We start from the raw sequence: 21,383 nt of genomic DNA, 5'->3' as shown, positions 1-21,383 counted from the left end.
GGTCTCTGGGGCCTTTTATAGCCCCGCTCTGCCGCTCGAGATTCCCGCTGACGCTGTGAGGCCTTACCTGGTCTCTGGGGCCTTTTATAGCCCCGTTCTGCCGCTCGAGTTTCCCGCCAATGACTCTATACTGCACATTTCTTGATTTTTTTATTTTTGTTTGTTAAAAATAGCCTCGGTAGATAACCCTCTCCGTCATCCAGAATTTTTAATCAACCGGCAACATGCCGGTCCCGTCGGTGCCGGATACCAAAGAGTTTCCTGTATAACAGATGATCTGGTCATTATCACATTGCTGTTTAGTGGGAGCTTGCTGTGCGCAAATGTGCTGCCGCGTTTCCTATGATACAACAGTGGCTATGCTTCAAAAAAATACTTCATTGGCTTTCTTTATATAATGTGCTCATGTCTCTAGAGTGGGACTCGAACCCACGACCTTCTGACTCAGAGGGCAAGAGAGTGCTACCGACTGAACCAGGGCTGGCGCTTCGAGCTAACCCCGATGGCTGGTCTTTTTGCAGGGGGTTCGGTACGAGGTGGTGTCCACCAGTTGCCGGCCTCAGTCGAGGCCCAAGAAGGCGATGCCGTGGAGTTGAGCTGCCGCTTCGACGAGCCCAGGAAAGCACCGCAGCTTGTCAGCTTCCAGTGGGACCTGCCCGATGGCGAGATTTACAGACTGGTGCCGGGCGGCCAGGCGGTGGGCAGGACGAGCCGGAGGATGACTCTCCACACGGACCTGCGGACACGGAGCAGCACGCTGCACATCAGCAACGCCACTGCGAGCGACAGCGGCCGCTACGTGTGTGTCATTCAACTCCTGGAGCCTCTGCCCATCATCCAGATGGAGGGGAGCGGGACGCAGCTCCAGATCGTACCAGGTACACAGATTCAAGCCTCCTTTTGTCTTCACCCCGCCCTCCTCCTTCGGAAGGAGATATTGGCCTTGGAGGGAGTGCAGTGTAGATTTACCAGAATGATACCCAGTCGCCAAGGGTTAAATTACGAGGAGAGATTACACAAACTAGGAATTTAGAGGGTTAAGGGGTGATTTGATCGAAGTTTCTAAGATATTAAGGGGAACTGATAGCGTAGATAGAGTGAAACTATTTCCATTGGTAGGGGAGTCTAGAACTAGCCTAAAAATTAGAGTGAAGTTAGGAAACACTTCTACACACAAAAGGTGGTAGGGCCTAGAAATTCGGTGGGCTGCACCACCAGTTAGCGCCCAAAGAGGTCACTTAGTGGCTTTAGCGCCACTGGCCACGACTCCCGTGAAATTCAGGTGGGCGCTAATGGCGGCGTTAGCCTGTAGCGCTGCGCCTCCACCGATGACGTCATCAATGTGCGCAGCGCCCCGCTACCACCCCGAATGCGATATTGGGTCGCGCCCCCCCCCTGTAGTGCCAGTCGCAATTTGTGACCGGTTAAGGGGGGCCTACTTGCGGCGGTAGTGGCGCTAATTAAAGGGGAGATGCGGGGCGGCCATTTTTTTGCTGGCCACCTGCCAGCACCTTTCCGCGCTGCCGTCCCCGGCCTCCTGAGCCCACCCCCCCTGGGCAGTGCTGGCTGTGTCCCAAGAGCCCGGCACTTCTCCTCGGTGCCGGGCTCTTTTGCCGGCACTCGCGATCAGAGATCGCGCTGGTGCAGGCCCCTGCCCTTTAAGAAGAGGAGGAAGGCCTGCAGTACCGCAGTGCGCAGTGCCATAGCGTGTGGCGCTGTGGCACGTTGCGCTGCGATATTCAGTTTCAGCGCCCCGCTTCCGTTTGGGGCGCTGACACTGAATATCGGGCTGGCGCAAGCGGCTCCGCCCGGAGCGGAAATTCCGGCGCCCAGTCGAGCTTGGCCCTAGAACTCTCTTCCAAATGGCAACTGATGCTAGATCAATTGTTAGTGTTAATTCTGAGATTGATAGGTTTTTGTTAACCAAAGGTATTAAGGAATATGGGCCAAAGGCGGGTATGTGGAGTTAGGTCACAGATCAGCCACGATCTTATTGAATGGCAGAACAGGCTCGAGGGGCTGAATGGCCTCCTCCTATGTTTATCTCTGGACCATGTTGAATGTTACTGGGAATAGCCACCATGACCATTGTCATAAATCTCATCATCGAGAAACTACCTATGAAATAACACTGGACGGCCAGCTGGTGGCGCCGTCCAAGGAGTATAAATACTCGGGCGTTGGCCCCAGCTTTCCAGGGACATTTTGTAAGACGACGAGCTAGTGAAGTACAACTAGACCTCCATGTTCTGAAACAAGTTGATTAAAGCCTTGCTTTATACTCAAACCAAGTGCGTAGTGAGTTTTATTATGTCAACCATATTCCGCCATCCCTCCTCACTCTCTGCAGCCTTTGATACGGTGGACCACGCCATCCTCCTCCAATGCTTCTCCTCTGTTGACCAGCCGGGTGGGACTTCCCTCACCTGGTTCCACTGTTACCTATCCCTCCTCATCTTTCTTGACCTCTCTGCAACCTTTGACATGGCCAAGAGACCATGCTCCTCCAATGCCTCTCCTCCACTGTGCAGCTCAATGCGACTGCTCTTGCTTGGTTCCACTCTTACCTGTCCGAGCTTAGCTAGAGAACCTCCGGCAATGGCTTTCCGTTCCGCCCTCGCGCTTCTGGAGTCCGCCAAGGATCTAACTTTGGCCCCTCCTCTTCCTCATCTACCCACTACCCCTTGACGGCATCACCCTCAGACATGGGATCAGCTTTCACACGTGCGCTGACGACACCCAGCTCTACCTCTCCACCACCTCTCTCGATCTGATCACTGGACCTGTGCTGTTAGATTGTTGGTCCGATCATCCGGTCTTGGATGAGCTGCAGTTTCCTCCACCTAAGGATTGGGAAGACCAAATCCATTGTCTTTGGCCCCTGCTACAAACTCCGTCCTTTCCCCAACCACTGTCCCCAGACTGAACCAGACCGTATGCAACCTCAGCGTGCTATTCAACCCTCGACTGGGCTTCTGATCCCATACCTTGTCAATAACAGAGACCACCTACTTCTACCTCCATTGCAACACCTGCCCCCGCCCCATCTCAGCCCATCAGACCTCATCCATTCATTTGTCACCTCCAGACTCGACTATTCCAATTCTCTCCCAGCCGGCCTCCCATCCCCCAGCCTCCTTAAACTTGAGTTCCTCCAAAACTCTGCAGCCCGTGTCCTAACTCGCACCAAGTCCCGTTCACCCGTCACCCTTTTGCTCGCTGACCTACATTGGGGCTCCCGTCCCCCCGCGCCTCCAATTTAAAATTCTCATCCTTGTTTTCAAATCCCTCCATTGGCTGGCCCCTCCCTGTCTCTGTAACCTCCTCCCACCCTCCACAAATGTTCCACTCTTCTGATCTTGGCCTCTTGTGCATGTCCCCTCTCCCTTCGCCCCCACCGTTGGCGACCGTGCCATCAGCTTTTCAGGCCCCACGCTCTGGAATTCCCTCCCCAACACCCCTCCATCTCCTTCTCCTTCTCCTCCTTAAATCCCACCTCTTTGACCAAGCATTTGGTCAGACCTCTGAATATCTCCTTCCTTGGCTCAATGTCCCTTTATCCTGATGCCTCTGTGGTTTGCCTTGGGGCTATCTTCTACATTAACTGTACGTTGTTGCAATTACGTGAACCCCTCAGATCCCCAGTGTCGTGCCCAAATGGCCATTCTTCGTGTCTGAGTCTCAGGCTTCGAGTATGGACAGGATATTCAAAAGCAGAGAGCGCATGACTACCGACACAAAGCTGGGTGGGCATGTGTGCTGTGAGGAGGATGCTGAGAAACTCCAGTATGATTTGGACAGGTTGGGTGATTGGGCAGAAGCATGGCAGATGCAGTATAATGTGGATAAATGCGAGGTTATCCACTTTGGTGTCAAAAACAGGAAGGCAGATTATTATCTGAACGGCAATAGATAGGGAGAAGGGAGAGTGCAATGAGACCTGGGTGTCCTTGTGCACTAGTCACTGAAGGTAAGCATGCTGGTGCAGCAAGCGGTTAAGAAGGCAAATGGTATGTTGGTCTTCGTAGCGAGAGGGTTCGAGTACAGGAACAAGGATGTCTTGCTGCAGTTGTACAGGGCCTTGGTGAGACCACATCTTGACCATTGTGTGCAGTTTTGGTCACCTCATCTGAGGAAGGATGTTCTTGCCATGGAGGGAGTGCAGCGAGGATTCACCAGGCTGACACCTGGGATGGCAGGAATGACGCATGAGGAGAGATTGGGTCGATTGGGCTTATACTCGCTGGAGTTTGGAAGAATGAGAGGGAATCTCATTGAAACTTATAAAATTCCAACAGGACTAGACAGACTAGATGCAGGAAGGATGTTCCCGATGGCGGGGGAGTCCAGAACCAGGGGTCAGTCTAAGGATAAGGGGTAAGCCATTTAGGACTGAGACGAGGAGGAATTTCTTCACCCAGAGAGAGGTGAACCTGTGGAATTCTCTACCACAGAAGGCAGTTGAGGCCAATTCATTAAATATATTCAAGAAGGAGTTGGATATATTTCTTAGGGCTAATGGGATCAAGGGATATGGGGAGAAGGCAGGGACAGGGTACTGAACTTGGATGATCAGCCATGATCTCATTGAATGGCGGAGCAGGCTCGAGGGGCCGAATGGCCTACTCCTGCTCCTATCTTCTATGTTTCTATGTTTCTATGATCCTAAGTCTCCGCGATGTCCTCCCAGGAGCACTTTCGAGCAGCAGTCACTGGACGGTCATTAGGAGCTCAAGCCCCAGCGAGCTTCTGTCCCCTCCCACCACTGTAAGAAATCGTGGATTGAAAGAAATAATAGTCTGTTATGGGTTCCCCAGATCAGCAGTTTGTCTAAGTTGATGGCGCAGAAAGATTCCAGTCATGTCGGAATAATAGGCCCAGCACCTGCAGGAATCCACCCAATCTGAGACCACCGTACTGCCTCGCCATCCGTCAGGTCATTTCAGAGAGTTGAATTACGAGGTCAGAACACAAAAACAGCCCTTCGAGTGAGCATAGCTGGGCCTGATAAGGGATGCAGCAAGGAGCTGTAGGATAAACAAGCTGTCTACGAGAGGGCAACAAGACCTTTAGAACAGAGATAAGGAGGAAAATGACCTCATGAGGCTGGGAGGGGACTTCTCCCTTGTAATTGGACAATGGGATGGGTAAAAATGATTAACACCAGGTATCAACCGGCCCACCGAAATAAGGTATAAAAACAGACGACCGAGAGAGGAAATCAGGCAGTCAGGGCCGAAGGCTTCCCTGAGGTGACTATGGCCTAACATCTTGGTCAAGTTTAGCTTCTGAGGTGGCTGATGGCCCAACACCTCCAACAGCTCGAGGGATGACCCAACGGAAGTGACCGCTGCCACAGACTGCAGGAATCCACCCAATCCAAGACCACCGTACTGCCTCACCGTCCGTCAGCTCGTTCCGTTCCAGGAAAATCTGGAACTCTCTCCCCCCCAAAAAAAGCGGTTGAGGTCAGGGGTTAATCGCAAATTTCAAAACAGATTGATATTTTGTTCGGCGAGGGTATTAAGGGTTACGGGACCAAGGTGAGTAGATGTGGCTAAGATAAAGATCAGCCATGATCTCAGGCTGAATGGCCTCCTCCTGTTCCTCTGTTCAACCAGCCAGGGGATTGCAGGCACACAGGCCCAAACTAGGACCTGGAGACTGCGGGTTCAAATGACACCAGAGCTGGTTGAGGCCTTTCAGATGCAGGCCGTACGGCTGTGACATTCACACAGGGCTAAAAGAACAAGGTTAAAAGTCTCACTCAAGACCCATTAAAATGTATTCTTAGAATCATGGAAATTTACGGCACAGAAGGAGGCCATTCGGCCCATCTTGTCCTTGCCGGCCGACAAAGAGCGATCCAGCCTAATCTCACTTTCCAGCTCTTGGTCCGTAGCCCTGTAGGTTACGGCACTTTAAGTGCATATCCAAGTACTTTTGAAATGTGATGAGGGTCTCTTTGCTCTACCACCCTTTCAGGCAGTGAGTTCCAGACCCCCACCACCCTCTGGGTGAAGAAATTTCCCCTCAAATCCCCTCTGAACCTCCGACAAATTACTTTAAATCTGTGCCCCCTGGTTATTGACCTCTCTGCTAAGGGAAGTACAGGAAACTCTTTTCTATCCGGCACCGACGGGACCGGCGTGGTGCCGGTTTATCAAAAAGTCCAGATTACAGAGAGGTATAGTAAAAGGTACGAGAGCTCTGTACACAGCAACAAATCCAGGCTTCCCTGTTGCTTAGCAACAGGTGCAGGAACCCCAGCCACAAGATCCAGGCATCCCTGTTGCTTAGCAACAGGTGCAGGAACCCTGGTTACACAGCCACAGATCCAGGAACGGCCACTAATATGAAGTAAAACTTACCTGAACCTACTCCTGAATTTTGCCGGTTAACAGAGATTTCCGGTTATTTTAGGTGCTGGTAAATCGAGAGTTTCCTGTAGGTCCTTTCTATCCACTCTATCTAGGCCCCTCATAATTTTATACACCTCAATAAGGTCTCCCCTCAGCCTTCTCTGTTCCACAGGAAACAAACCCAGCCTATCCAATCTTTCCTCATCGCCAAAATTCCCCAGCCCAGGGGAATTCCTCTCCCCTTTCACATATTCTGCTGGCCTTCTCGTTCTCCTTTTCTCTCTCCTATTCTGTATTTTACATTCTCTCGCCTGACTTGCGGATTTCCAGATGACTTTTTTCGTGCTTTTTTGCGCTTGACAGCGAGAGGTAACAAGAGCATCCTATGGCGGTTGAGATATGCCAGCACCCTTAGCAATGGCGAACGGCCACCTATTAAAATCGCAGGTCCGATCATTTTAGCAGGAGGCTTGCAGCGCTGCTCTGCGTGCTGGGATAGCTCCACCTCCATCTCCAGCTCCTCCAGTTGATGTTGAGCAGGTCCCTGAAAGAACTGAGGATAATTTCACAACAAGCTTGTTAGCCAATCGGAGTGCGGAATTTCCAACCGAACGAGAAATGCCCAAATTACAGCCACAATCCGAGCAGGCAAGAGGTTCAATTGCCACACAGGGAGCAATTCATTGTGAATCACCGTGGGTCATCCTGAGGATGTGAAAGGTGCCATAAAGGCAAATTCTTCCTTCTTAATTTCCAGGTAACGTGAAGCATCAAGAGACAAACAAGCCCAAAGCCGACGCAGATCTGTCCGGTGAGTTCTTGTAAACACACCTCTGGATAAAAAATAGCATAGAACCTCTTATAAGTAAAGGAAATAAGGAAATAAATATCATGAGACGGTCCTTGGATTAGAGTCATAGAGTTATACAGCACAGAACACGGCCCTTCGGCCCATCGTGTCCGCACCGGCCATCAAGCCCTGTCTATTCTAATCCCATTTTCCAGCACTTGGTCCGTAGCCTTGTATGCTATGGCATTTCACGTGCTCATCTAAATGCTTCTTGAATGTTATGAGGGTTGCTGCCTCTACCACCCTTTCAGGCAGTGAGTTCCAGATTCCAACCACGCTCTGGGTGAAAATGTTTTCCCTCAAATCCCCTCTAAACCTTCTGCCCCTTACCTTGAAACTAGCCCCCTGGTTAATGACCCCTCTACTAAGGGGAAAAGTTCCTTTCTATCTACCCTATTACCCCTCATAATTTTGTACACCTCAATCAGGTCCCACCTCAGCCTTCTCTGCTCTAAGGAAAACAACCCCAGCCTGTCCAGTCTCTCTTCATAGCTGAAACACTCCAGCCCAGGTAACATCCTGGTGAATCTCCTCTGCACCCTCTCCAATGCAATCACATCCTTCCTATAGTGTGGTGACCAGAACTGCACACAGTATTCCAGCTGTGGCCCAACTAGCGTTTTGTACAGCTCCATCATAACCTCCCTGCTCTTATATTCTATGTCTCGGCTAATGAAGGCAAGTATCCCATATGCCTTTTTAACCACCTTATCTACCTGTCCTGCTGCCTCCAGGGATCTATGTACATGCACACCAAGGTCCCTCTGATCGTCTGTCCTTCCTAGGGTCCTACCATTCATTGTGTATTCCCTTGCCTTGTTAGTCCTCCCAAAATGCATCACCTCACACTTTTCATTATAAGGGTATCCTTTCTTCGATGTAATAGCTCTCCCTTTGAAGGTTGTCCTCAGCGAACACACATCACACCAAACCATGCCCTCTCAGGTGGACCAAAAAACATCCCACGGGCACTATATCGAAGTGTTGTTTGTTGGATCTTGCTGTGCGCAAATTGGCCGCCGCGCTTCCTACGTTACAACAGTGACTGACATGAATCAGTCATTCCTGAAAGAAAGACTTATGAAATAATACTGAGCAGCCTACGGGTGGCATTGTCCAGGGAGAGTATAAATACTCGGGCACGGGCCCAGCTTGCTCGGGACATTCTTAACAGGAACTAGTGAAGGACACAACTAGACCTCCATGTTTTAAAACAGCTGATTAAAGCTTTGTTTAACGCTTAGACCAAGTGCCTAGTAGTTTTCTTACGTCAGTGACTACACTTCAAAAAGTACTTCATTGGCTGCAAAGCACTTTGGGAGTTCCTGAGGTCATCAAAGGCGCAAGATAAATGCAAGTTCTTTCTTTCTGTAATGGCCCAGGAATCAACCCATCCCTGTTGCCCTGTGCCAATGGTTATCAAATGCCCGATGGAAGGGGAAATCACCATGGGGTGGAGGAGCTGAGGTGGGGTGAGTCATATCCTGCTGTGAGAGGAGGTCCCTTCCTTTAACGTGGCAATAGCGGGTGCCAAACCCACTTGGGACCATCTCGGGTCCCATCCACAGGAGAGAGTGCAGCAAGCCAAGAATAGGTATGGCTGGTCAGGAGGGACACCTCAGAATCATCTTTACGCTGCCTGCCCCTACCCTTCCAGTGGCCCCTTTGGGAGGAGGCTGCATTGAAGAACAATTGTTTCGTTCAAATAAATTCCCTTTTGTTGTTCAGTTGTGACCAGGCCATGATCCCGGCCTTGACCCTAAAGTCTACCTCCCATCTCCGTACACAGGGATGGAGCTGCCTGGTCTCTACTAGCAGGAGAGCCCTGGAAGGACTGAAGATTTAGGTCCCCTTGTCGAACCAACTGAGATTCCAGTACCGAATGAGGCCATTCAACCCATCGTGTCCATGCCGGCTCTTTGCTAGAGCAATCCAAAGCTAGACAGTGAAAGAGTTAACGACCCCAAGTTTGCCAATTACCTCAGAATCGCGTTATGCCGCTCACGGGAGAACATGTCACATTCCCACCACGTTCTCCCATTCCTTTTAAGAGGCGGAAAATAACACATCACTGTGTCAATGCATGCACGTTAAAATCTTCAGATGGATTTATTTTCCGATGAAAGGTTATAAGGAAGTGAGGCACTGAAATATCACAATCATGAAAGTTTGGCCCAGGGCCAGCATTTTTACCTTTGAGTCGGAAGGTTGTGGGTTCGATCCTCACTCCAGCATTTGAGCACAATTACAGGAAACTCTTTTTTATCCGGCACCAACGGGACCGGCGTGCTGCCGGTTTATCAAAAAGTCCGGATTACAGAGAGGTATAGTAAAAGGTACGAGAGCTCCCGTACACAGCAACAAATCCAGACTTCCCTGTTGCTTAGCAACAGGTGCAGGAACCCTGGCCACAAGATCCAGGCATCCCTGTTGCTTAGCAACTGGTGCAGGAACCCCAGTTACACAGTCACAGATCCAGGAACGGCCACTAATATCAAGTAAAATTTACCTGAACCTACTCCTGAATTTTGCCGGTTAACAGAGATTTCCGGTTACTTAGGTGCCAGTAAATCAAGAGTTTCCTGTACTAGGCTGATACTCCAGTGCTGTGCTGAAGGAGTGCTCCATTGTTAGGACTGGCGTCCCCAAGATGCAATGTTAAACTGAGGCCCTGTCTGCCTGTTCAGGTGTAAGTAAAAGATTCCACGGCGCTACTTGAGTCTGAGCATTGACGTTTTCCCACTGTCCTGGCAAACGTTCCGCTCTCAGCCAACACCACTGAAAATAAACCAGATTGCTTGATCATCTATCTCATCTGTTGAATGTGGGATCTTGCTGTGTGTAAATTGCTTGTCACATTTGCATAGAAAGCAATTGTGAATGCATTTCAAGAGGACATCATAACGAGTCGCTTTGGGACATTCTAAGGCTGTGAAAGGCACTTTACAAAGACAATTTCTTCCTTCTAAATCTCCCAGGTTATGAGAAACATCAAGGGACAAACGAGTCCAAAGTCATCGCAGATCTGTCCGGTAAGCTCTCGAGACCATACCTTGGGGTTCTGCCACGTTCCCTCACCATGGCATTCTACGGAGGCTCAATTACCACACAGGGAGGGACAGTTAAGTAGGAGCTGGCGGGCCTCATACCAATTGATTGATGGAGAAGGGTGAGGGGCCAAGGTCCAAAGTGCCAGGACGCTATAGCTCAGGCTTCTTCCAAGTTCTTGCTCTCGAGCTCAAGTCTGATTGAGTCTGCTGCGAACTGAAACCTGTGTCCTTATTCACGGGCATGGAAGTTTTCGCAGCCCAGGTTTAACAATTCCCTCAGAATCACGGTATGCCGCTCAAGAGGAGGATATGTCGCATTCCCACCACATTCTCCCATTGACTTTAAGTGGCGGAGAATAGCATATCACGGAACCAATGCATGCAGGCTAAAAATAATAGTCAGATTTATTTTCTGATGTAAATTTATAAGGAAGTGAGACACTGAAGCAGCACGGTCATGAAAGTTTGACTGTGTCAGAAGTGAAAGACACTAAAAAAAAAGACAATTTCTTCCTTTTTATGTTCCAGGTAATATGAAATATGCAGAAACAAACGAGTCTAAAGTCATCGAAATTCTGCCTGGTAAGTTCTTGTGACCACGTCTCAGGATAAAAAATAACACAGAACCTTTTATAATAAAGGAAAGTGGAAGAGAAGGATTATGAGATGGAAGCTGGATTATCAGGGCATCCTTTCTGTAAAGTAATAGCTTTTACTTTGAAAATTGTATTTAACAACCACACATCACAACAAAACCCTGTGTTAATGGCCCAGAAAACAACACATCCCAGTGCTCCCCTGTCCTAATGGTAATCAAATTGGAAGATGAAATTGCCACATAGGCTGGGCGGGGGTGGGGTGCATCTAATCTCACTGCCCCGCTCTCTCCCCAGAGCCCAGTATCAATCCCAAACTAATCCCACTGCCCCGCTCTCCCCCCATAGCCCTGTATCAAACCCAAACTAATCCCACTGCCCCGCTCTCTCCCCATAGCCCTGTATCAATTCAAAACTAATCCCACTGCTCCACTCTCTCCCCGTAGCCTTGTATCAAACCAAAACTAATCCCACTGCCCTGCTGTCTCCCCATAGCCCTGTATCAATCCCAAACTAATCCCACTACCTCGCTCTCTCCCCATAGCCTTGTATCAATCCCAAACTATTCCCATTACCCCGCTCTCTCTCTCTGTCTCTGTCTCTCTGTCCTTCTCTCTGTCTCTCTCTCTGTCTCTCTCTCTCTGTCTCTCTCTCTCTGTCTCTCTCTCTCTCTCTCTCTCTGTCTCACACTCTCTCTGCCAGCTCTCTCTCTCTCTTTCTCTCTCTCTCAATTCAATTCAATTTTTCAATTCAAATGCTTTATTGGCATGAAAGTTTACAGGGAACCATATTGCCAAAGCTTACATAACAAAAAGTACAGTTTTCCAACATTCTGTAGGTGTCAAACAATTTTGACCTTCGTTGGGTACATACAATATTAGTTTAAACAATATTAATTTAAACAGTCGTTGAACATCGTTGGGTACATTCAGTATTAATTTTAAACAGTCCTCAGGTTGTGACATGTTGTTACATATTTGGCACCAAGGTATGGTCTGTCTCCTTCTCCCAGGACTAATCTTAATTTTGACAGGTCATCCAATTCTTTGAAATCTGGGGTTGTTTGGCTGAGCTTGTCAAATAATATGTTTCTTGTTGTGTTGAATTTTTCGCATTTTAGGAGGAAATGCATCTCTGTCTCAACCTCGCCGGCCAGACATTGATCACATATTCTATTCTCTCTAGGCTGCCAGGATTTCTTGTATCTTCCTTTTTCAATTGCCAGTTGGTGGTCGCTTAGTCTGTATCTGGTGAGGGTCTGTCTCTGTTTTGTGTCTGATGGTCGAGAGATAGTCTGCCAGTTTATATTCTCTTTTTAGGGCCCGGAAACATTCTAATCTGCTTTGGCTTTTGGTTATTTTGTTCCAATGTTCCAGGTAGGTTTCTTTGCATTGTTTAATGATTTGGTTCACTCGGATTGGTGTTTGGACGGCAGTGTTGGTCTGGGACTGGTCAGGGTCCGGCTGAGTAGGAGTACTTAGTTTCAGTAGCAGCTGACTCAGGGTCTCTCTCTCTGTCTCTGTCTCTCTCTCTCGGTCTCTCTGTCACCCTTTCTCTGTCTCTGTCTCTCTCTCTCTCACTCACTCTCTCTCTCTCGCTCTCTCTCTGTCCCTCTCTCTCTCTGTGTCTCTGTCTCTCTCTCTTTGTCTCTCTGTCTCTCTCGCTCCCTCTCTGTCTCTGTTTCACTCTCTCTCTGCCAACTCTCTCTCTCTTCCTCTCTCTCTGTCTCTCTGTCTGTCTGTCTCTCTCTCTCTCTGCCTCTCTCTTTATCTCTCTGTCTCTCTCGTTCTCTATCTCTCACTCTCTGTCTCTTTCTCTCTGTCCCTCTCTCTCTGTCTCTGTCTCTCTGTCTCTCTCGCTCCCTCTCTGTCTCTGTTTCACTCTCTCTCTGCCAGCTCTCTCTCTCTTTCTGTCTCTCTCTGTCTCTCTGTCTGTCTTTCACTCTCTCTGTCTCTCCCTCTCTATCTCTCTGTCTCTCTCGCTCTATCTCTCTCTCTCACTCTCTGTCTCTCTCTGTGTCCCTCTCTCTGTCTCTCTCACTCTCTTTGTCTCTCTGTCCCTCTCTCTCTGTCTCTCTGTGTGTCTCTCTCTCTCTCTGTCTCTCTCTCTGACTCTCTCACTCTCTGTCTCGCTCTCACTCTCACTCTCACTCTCACTCTCTGTCTCTCTGTCTCTTTCACTGTCACTCTATCTCCCTCTGTCTGTCTCTCTCTCTCCTTCTCTCTCACTGTCTCTCTCTCTCTGTCTCCCTCTCTCTCTCCATCTCTCTGTCTCCCTCCCCCTCTCTCTCTCTCTCTCTGTCTCTCCCTCCTCTCTCCGTCTCACTCTTCCCCTCTGTCTATCTCTCCATTTTTCTCCCTCTCCCTTCCTCCCTCCCTCTCTCTCCCTCTCTCTCTAAACCTCTGTCTCTGACTCACTCTCTCTCACAGACTCCCTCTGTTTCTTTTTCTACCTCTCTCTCTTTCCCTGTCTCTCTCTGTCTCTCTCACTCCCTCCCTCTGCCTCTCCCTCCCTCTGCCTCTCTCTCCCTCTGCCTCTCTCTCTCTCTCCCTCTGCCTCTCTCTCTCTCTCTCCCTCTGCCTCTCTCTCTCTCTCCCCCTCTGCCTCTCTCTCTCTCTCTGCCTCTCTGCCTCTCTCTCTCTCTCTCTGCCTCTCTCTCTCTCTCTGCCTCTCTCTCTCTCCCTCTGCCTCTCTCTCTCTCTCTGCCTCTCTCTCTCTCTCTCTGCCTCTCTCTCTCTCTCTCTGCCTCTCCAATTTTTCCAATTAAAATGCTTTATTGGCATGAAAGTTTACAGAGAACCATATTGCCAAAGCTTACATAGCAAAAAGGTACAGTTTTCCAACATTCTGTAGGTGTCAATCGATTTGACATTTGTTGGGTACATACAATATTACTTTTAAACAATATTAATTTTAAACAGTCTTTGTACTTCATTTGGTACGTTCAATATTAATTTTAAACAGTCTTAATTTTAAACAGTCCTCAGGTTGTGACATGTTGTTACATATTTGGCCCCAAGGTATGGTCTGTCTCCTTCTCCTAGGACTAATCTCAATTTTGACAGATCATCCAATTCCTTGAAATCTGGGGTTGTTTGGCTTAGCTTGTTGAATAATATGTTTCTTGATGTGTTGAATTTTTCGCATTTTAGGAGGAAATGCATTTCTGTTTCAACCTCGCCAGCCAGACATTGATCGCATATTCTATTCTCTCTAGGCTGCCAGGATTTCTTGTATCTGCCTTTTTCAATTTCCAGTTGGTGGTCGCTTAGTCTGTACCTGGTGAGGGTCTGTCTCTGTTTTGTGTCTCTGATGGTCGTGAGGTAGTCTGCCAGTTTATATTCTCTTTTTAGGGCCCGGTAACATTCTAATCTGCTTTGGCTTTCGGTTATTTTGTTCCAATGTTCCAGGTAGGTTTCTTTGCATTTTTTAATGATTTGGTTCACTCGGATTGGTGTTTGGGCGGCTGTGTTGGTCTGGGGCTGGTCAGGGTCCGGCTGAGTACTTAGTTTCCGTAGCAGCTGACTCAGGGGACTCTTTTCTGGGTTTAGCTCTTGGGTCTGAAAGGCTTTGAAATGAAGGGTGTCTGGGGAGCTAGATTTGAGGTGATTTAGGAAGTTTAGTGCTCGTTTTTGGATGTTTATTATCAGTGGGTATCTGCCTAGTTCGGCTCTGCATGCATTTGTTGGCGTTTTTCTTTGGGTGCGAAGGATGCTTCGGCAGAAGTCTCTCTCTCTCTGTGACTCTCTCTCTCTCTGTCTCTCTCTGTCTCTCTCTCTCTGTCTCTCTCTCTCTGTCTCTCTCTCTCAGTCTCTCTCTCTCTGTGCTCTCTCTCTCTGTCTCTCTCTCTCTCTGCCTCTCTCTCTCTCTCTGCGTCACTCTCTCTGTCTGCCTCTCTCTCTCTGTGTCTGTCTCCCTCTCTCTCTGTCTCTCTCTCTCTCTCTCTCTGCCTCTCTCTGTGTATCTCCCTTTCTATCTTTCTCTGTCTCTCTCACTGTCTCTCTCTCTGTCTCTCTATCTCTGTCTCTCTCTCTCTCTTTCTCTCTCTCTCTCTCTCTCTCTCTCTGTCTCTCTGCCTCTCTGTCTGTCTGTCTGTCTCTCTCTCTCTGTCTCTCTGTCTCTCTCACTCTGTGTGTGTCTCTCTCTCTGTCTCTCTCACTCTCCCTCTCGCTGGAAAAAAATTTCATATTTGCATAATTAACGATTGTGAATGCATTTCAAGAGGAAGTCCTGGTGAATCGCTTTGAGACATTCCGGGGAAGTGAAAGGCGCTATATAAAGACAATTTCTTCTTTCTTATGTTCCAGGTAATGTGAAATACCCAGAAACAAACGAGTCTAAAGTCATCGAAGTTCTGCCTGGTAAGTTCTCGTGACCACGTCTCGGGGTAAGAAACAACACAGTGTAGGAATTGACGAATTCCTAACTAAAAACTGAGGTCGACTCAGGAGATCAAACAAACAGGTCTTTAATGTAAAACTAAACGAGTTCAAACAGTTTGTTGAGATCGATACAGGAGAACCACGAAAACAGGTCTTAACAAGATGGAGCTTCCACGAGGACTGCCTGGGCAGTCACGTGGTTTGCGACATGACGTCATCGCGTTTGCCCGCGTTTTCCCGCGCTCTTAAAGGGGCCACGCCCCGTACATACAAGCACTATATACAAAACACAGTAATGTCTAACACAATGGTACAGGCTTAGACTGGTGTTAGAACATCGTTAAAGGGAATTATATAGAGCTGCCCAGAGTCATTCAGTGGCTCCGCCACATGCACCCCCCCAGAATTCGCTTTAACGGACAAAGTCAAGCGGTGAGGTGGTCTGATGAGCCTGTCAGGACGACTCCGGTACTCCTGAGGCGGAGGCTGCTGGGCGGCTGGAGGTCTGGCGGGCGGTTGCACGTGGTCTGCTGTAATGGCGATGGGTGGCCGACCTCGTCTCGGCGGTTATGCCATCTCGACGGGGCGGTCGAGGTCCAGATGCGCTGGCTTTAAACGATCGACCGAAATGTGGTCCGGTTTACCACCGACATCGACCGTGAAGGTTTTGTCCCCTGCCTCCAACACGCGGAAGGGACCAATATACGGGGCCTTGAGTGGATCACTATGAGCATTGCAGTGAATAAAAACGTATTCAGCCTTGTGAAGCTCCGTGGGAACGTGCAAACTCTGCAGCCCGTGGTTCGAAGTGGGCACCGGTGCGAAACATCTGGCTGCCTCCTGGTGACTAGTAAGCTGGTCAGACACGGACCATGGCTTCGTTGATGCTGGCAGGAAATCCCCCGGGACTCGCAGCGGCTGACCGTACACCAGCTCCGCTGATGAAGAGCGAAGGTCTTCTCTGGGGGCCGTGCGAAGGCCCAACAGGACCCACGGTAGCTTGTCTGCCCATCCAGTGTCCTGGAGGCTGGCCCTCAGGGCGGCTTTCAGTGATCAGTGAAAGCGTTCACAGAGGCCATTCGCCTGTGGGTAGTAGGCTGTGGTGCGGTGTAATTTGACACCGAGTCCTTGGGCCACTGCATTTCAGAGTTCAGAGGAAAACTGCGGTCCTCTGTCGGAAGAGATATCTGTGGGCACTCCGAAACAAGCGACCCAGGTGGAAATGAACGCCCTGGCCACGTCCGCCAAAGTGGTGGATGACAGGGGAACTGCCTCCGGCTATCTGGTGGTGCGGTCAACCATGGTCAGGACATGTGAAAAACCATGGGAGGGTGGGTGTGGTCCTACCAGGTCCACATTGACATGGTCAAAACGTTGCTCCGGAACTGTGAAGGTGGCCAACGGAGCTTTGACGTGGCGCTGTACTTTGGCCTTTTGGCAGACCACGCAGGTGTTGGCCCAATCACGGACATCCTTGTGCATGCCATGCCAGACGAATTTCGCTGACATCAGCTTCTGGGAGGCCTTCATTCCTGGGTGTGACAACCCATGTATGGCGTCGAACACTTTACGGCGTCAGACGACCGGCACGACCGGGTGAGGGTCCCGTACGGAGACGTCACACAACAGCGAGGTACCTGCCGAATGGAACTTGACGTCGGCCAACCGGAGGCCAATGACGGTCATTCTGCAGGCTTGGACTTCTGGGTCTGAGGCTTGGTCCACTGCCATGCGGGCGTAATCGATGCCCAAATGAACCGTATTGACGGTCGCGCGGGAGAGGCAGTCTGCCACCAGGTTGTCCTTACCGGCCACGTGCTGTATATCCGTGGTAAATTCGGATATGTAGGTCAGTTGACGTTGCTGTCGGGCTGACCACGGTTCAGCGGTCTTGGCCATGGCAAAAGTTAGTGGCTTATGATCCACAAAAGCGGTGAAAGGACGTCCTTCCAGGAGGAAGCGAAAATGGCAGATGGCCAGAAAAAGGTCGAGCAACTCCCGGTCGAACGTGCTGTATGCTCGCTCGTTCCGCCATAGTTGACGGCTGAAGAATGCTAACGGCTGCCATGTCCCGTTCACCCACTGCTCTTGCACGGTGCCGATTGCGTAGTCTGACGCATCGGTGGTGAGGGCGATGGTGGCTCCTGGCAGCGGGTGCGCCAGCATGGTTGCGTTAGCTAAGGCACTTTTGGTGTTGGCGAACGCTCGGGCCATGTCATCTGTCCAGTCTACCGGGTTCTTGCCAGTCTTGCCCTTCAGGGCCTCGTACAGTGGCTGCATGAATAGTGCTGCCTTAGGCATGAAACGGTGGTAGAAATTTACCGTGCCCAAGAATTCCTGCAGGGCCTTAATAGTTTGTGGGCTTGAAAAGGATGCCACCGCCGTTACCTTCACTTGTAAAGGAATCGCTCCCTCTGGGGTGATGCGATGTCCCAGGAAATCAATTTGTTGCAGGCCAAACTGACACTTGGCAGGGTTGATAATCAGGCCGTGTTGACTGAGGCGAAACAGGGTGCGTAGGTGACAGATATGTTCCTCTTTATCAGGGCTGGCAATGAGAATGTCATCCAAGTAGACGAAGAGGAACTTGAGGTCCCGCAGCACGGAGTCCATCAGGCGTTGGAAAGCCTGGGTGGCGTTCTTTAACCCAAACGGCATTCGCAAAAACTCAAAGAGGCCGAATGGGGTGATGACTGCGGTCTTCTGGACATCCTGTGGATGAACCGGGACCTGGTGGTAGCCCCGGACGAGGTCGACTTTCGAGAAGACGGTGTTCCCTGCCAAATGGGCAGAGAAATCCTAGATGTGGGGGATCGGGTACCGATCAGGAGTGGTGGCGACATTTAGGCGTTGATAGTCGCCGCATGTTCGCCATCCGCCGCCAGGCTTCGGGACGATGTGGAGGGGTGAAGACCAGGGACTATTCGACCGGCGAATAATCCCTAGCCGCTCCATGGTCGTGAACTCTGCCTTTGCGACCGCCAGCTTGCCAGGTTCCAGGCGCCGGGCTCGCGCGTAGACCGGGGGGCCGTTGGTGGTGATGTGGTGCTCAACACCATGTTTCGTGGCCGTGGAGGAGAACGTGGGCCTTGTCAGGTCGGGAAATTCGGCGAGTAGACGAGTGAACTCGTCAGGAGTCGGGAAAGCACAGGCGACGGTGCGCGACGTAGTGTTACTGCGGTAACAAGGGATAGAATTGAAAGTCGCCGCTTTGATCAACCGCCGGTTCTTCACGTCGACCAGGAGGCCGTTGGCGCACAGGAAAACCGCGCCGAGAATGGGTTGAGAAAACTTGGCCGTAATGAACTCCCAGTGAAAACGTTGCCCCCCGAAGCACAACTCCAATCGCCGCCTGCCAAAAGTCCGAATTGCACCGCCATTGGCCGCTTCGAGGGCGAGGCCGTGAGACCCTGCCTGCAAATCGAGGGCGGATGCGGGTAAAATGCTGCACTGCGCTCCGGTGTCACACAGAAAACGATGACTGGAGAGTGCGTCGGTGATGAAAAGCAACTTGCCCGCGTTGCCGATCGCCATGGCGGCCGCGGGGCGCCGGTTAGACCCGTTCCTCAGTAGTCGCAGTTGTTTTTTCTTGAGGAAAGCTGCAGGGAGGGCGGCAATGTCTCGCTTTTGCGCCGAACTGCACGTGGTAGGAACACAGCCCAGCAGGCTGATGAGCTGGGGCGGTGTCTGTGGGGGATGGGCGCCTCGTGGCGGTGCAGTACTGCTGCGTTACCGCGAAAATTTTGTCCGCCTCTGCCGCGAGTGCCGCGCAGTCTTCCACCTCGGATCTGGCCAGGGCAGCTTGCACCTGCTGAGGCAGCTGGCTGAGGAACAGTTCACGGAAGAGGAAGCATTCCGGTTCGGAGCTCAGGAGTGTGAGCATTTGCCTCATCAACTCCGAAGGCTTGGAGTCCCCGAGCCCGGGCATAGCGAGCAATCGACGGGCCCGCTCCGATTTGGTGAGCCCGAAAACTTGCAGCAACCGCGCCTTGAGGGTTTCATACTTGCGCTCCGTTGGAGGGTTCTCGAGGAGGCTGATCGTCCGTGAGGCGGTGGAGCTGTCGAGTGCGGAGACCACATAGAGATATTTGGTCTGAACCGCAACGATGTCCCGCAGGGTGAACTGGGCCTTGACCTGAATGAACCACGAGCTCGCTTGCTGCTCCCAGAACTGCGGTAGCTTCAGCGAAACGGCGTTGGCCTCCATGTCGTGTTCTTTTTGCGAAAAACTTTCACAAAAAACGGGGTCACCAATGTAGGAATTGACAAATTCCTAACTAAAAACTGAGGTCGACTCAGGAGATCAAACAAACAGTTCTTTACTGTAAAACTAAACGGGGTAGAAATTCGGTGGGTAGCGCCACCCGTTAGCGCCTAAAGAGGCAGTCAGTGGCTTTAGCGCCACTGGCCACGCCTCCCGCGATATTCAGCAGGGGCGCTAATGGTGGCGTTAGCCTGTTGCGCTGCACCACCACCGATGATGTCATCGGTGTGCGCAGCGCCCCATTAGCGCCCCGATCGCGATATTTGGTAGCGAACGCCGCTGTAGCGCCGTTCGCTATCCGCGCCCGGTTCACGGGGCCTTGCCGTGCCGGCAGAGGCGCAAGTTAAGGTGGAGGTGCGGGGCGGCTGCTTTTTTCGGCGGCCGCCTGCCAGCACCTCCGCCCCCGGCCTCCTGACAACCCCCCCACCGCGGCATTGCCGGCTGTTTCCCGAGAGCCCGGCACTTCTCCTTGGTGCCGGGCTCTTTTGCCGGCATTCGCGATCGCACATCACGCTGTTGCAGGCCCCTCCCCCTTAAGAATGGGAGGAAGGCCTGCAGTACCGCAGCGCGCCGTGCCGCAGCGTGTGGCACTGCAGCACGTTGCGCTGCGATATTCAGTTTCAGCGCCCGAAGAGGGACGTGGAGCGCCTCGCTCCTCGCCCCGTGTCACTCTTGGGGCACTCAAGATGAATTTGCGGCGATCGCTGCTGCTCCGAACGCAGCGCAAGACCTGGCGCCCAGCCGAGCTTGGCGCCCCGTTTGCCGCTCCACCCAATTTCTCCCCCAACGAGTTCAAACAGTTTGTTGAGATCGATACTGGAGAACCACGAAAACAGGTCTTAACAAGATGGTGCTTCCACAAGGACTGCCTGGGCAGTCACGTGGTTTGTGACGTGACGTCATCGTGTTTGCCCGCGTTCTTAAAGTGGCCACGCCCCGTACATACAAGCACTATATACAAAACACAGTAATGTCTAACACAATGGTACAGGCTTAGACTGGTGTTAGAACATCGTTAAAGGGAATTATGTACAGTTGTCCAGAGTCATTCAGTGGCTCCGCCACAATAGAACCTTTTATAAGAAAGGAAAGAGGAAGAGAAGGATTGTGAGATGGAAGCTCGATTATCAGGGCATCCTTTCTGTAATGTAATAGTTTTCACTTTGAAAATTGTATTTAACAAACACACATCACACCAACTTTATGTTAAAGACATAGAAAACAACTCATCCCAGTGCTCCCCTGTCCTAATAGTAATCAAACTGGAAGAGGAAATCACCACATGGACTGGGCGGGGGTGGGGTGCATCTAATCCCACTGCCCCGCTCTCTCCCAGAGCCCAGTATCAATCCCAAACTAATCCTACTGCCCCGCTCTCTCTCCATAGCCCTGTATCAATCCCAAACTAATCCCACTCCCCGGCTCTCTCCCCATAGCCCTGTATCAATCTCAAACTAATCCCACTGCCCCACTCTCTCCCAGAGCCCAGTATCAATCCCAAACTACTCCCACTGCCCCGCTTTCTCCCCAGAGCCCAGTATCAATCCCAAACTAATCCCACAACCCCGCTCGCTCCCCATAGCCCTGTATCAATCGCACCAACCCTCTGTGGAACATTGCTCCAAACCCTTCTCATTGTCTGAGTGACAATTTGAAGTTTATGACCCCTGACCCCCCAGCAGGAGTGAAGTTGGGGCAAATCAGAGTTTCTACCACCAGGGGGCAGTTGGGCTGAGATTCATTCCAAGTGGTGCCTTCGCCATCTCTCTCTCTCTCTCTCTCTCTCTCTGTCTCTCTCTCTCTCTGTCTCCCTCTGTCTCACTCTCTCTCTCTCTCTCTGTCTCCCTCTCTCTCTCTCTCTCTCTCTCTCTCCCTCTCT

General features: G+C 50.9%; 1 protein-coding gene across 1 annotated transcript in view; it reads left to right on the top strand.

Moving 5' to 3' along the window:
• LOC147090673 (uncharacterized) overlaps positions 1–21,383 on the top strand; it is a 43,897-nt gene that overhangs the window by 6,774 nt on the left and 15,740 nt on the right. The window contains exons 2-6 of the mRNA XM_085977446.1: positions 522–878; positions 7,120–7,173; positions 10,191–10,244; positions 10,791–10,844; positions 15,166–15,219. Coding sequence (XP_085833572.1) covers positions 522–878; positions 7,120–7,173; positions 10,191–10,244; positions 10,791–10,844; positions 15,166–15,219 — 573 coding nt within the window. The remainder of the gene's footprint in view (positions 1–521; positions 879–7,119; positions 7,174–10,190; positions 10,245–10,790; positions 10,845–15,165; positions 15,220–21,383) is intronic.

This window comes from Somniosus microcephalus, unplaced genomic scaffold, assembly GCF_052327205.1.
Source record: "Somniosus microcephalus isolate GS21.2 unplaced genomic scaffold, FLI_Smic_1.0 unresolved_chr4, whole genome shotgun sequence".
In the NCBI taxonomy this organism is placed as follows: Eukaryota; Metazoa; Chordata; class Chondrichthyes; order Squaliformes; family Somniosidae; genus Somniosus; species Somniosus microcephalus.
This window is presented reverse-complemented; position numbering and strand designations above follow the sequence as displayed.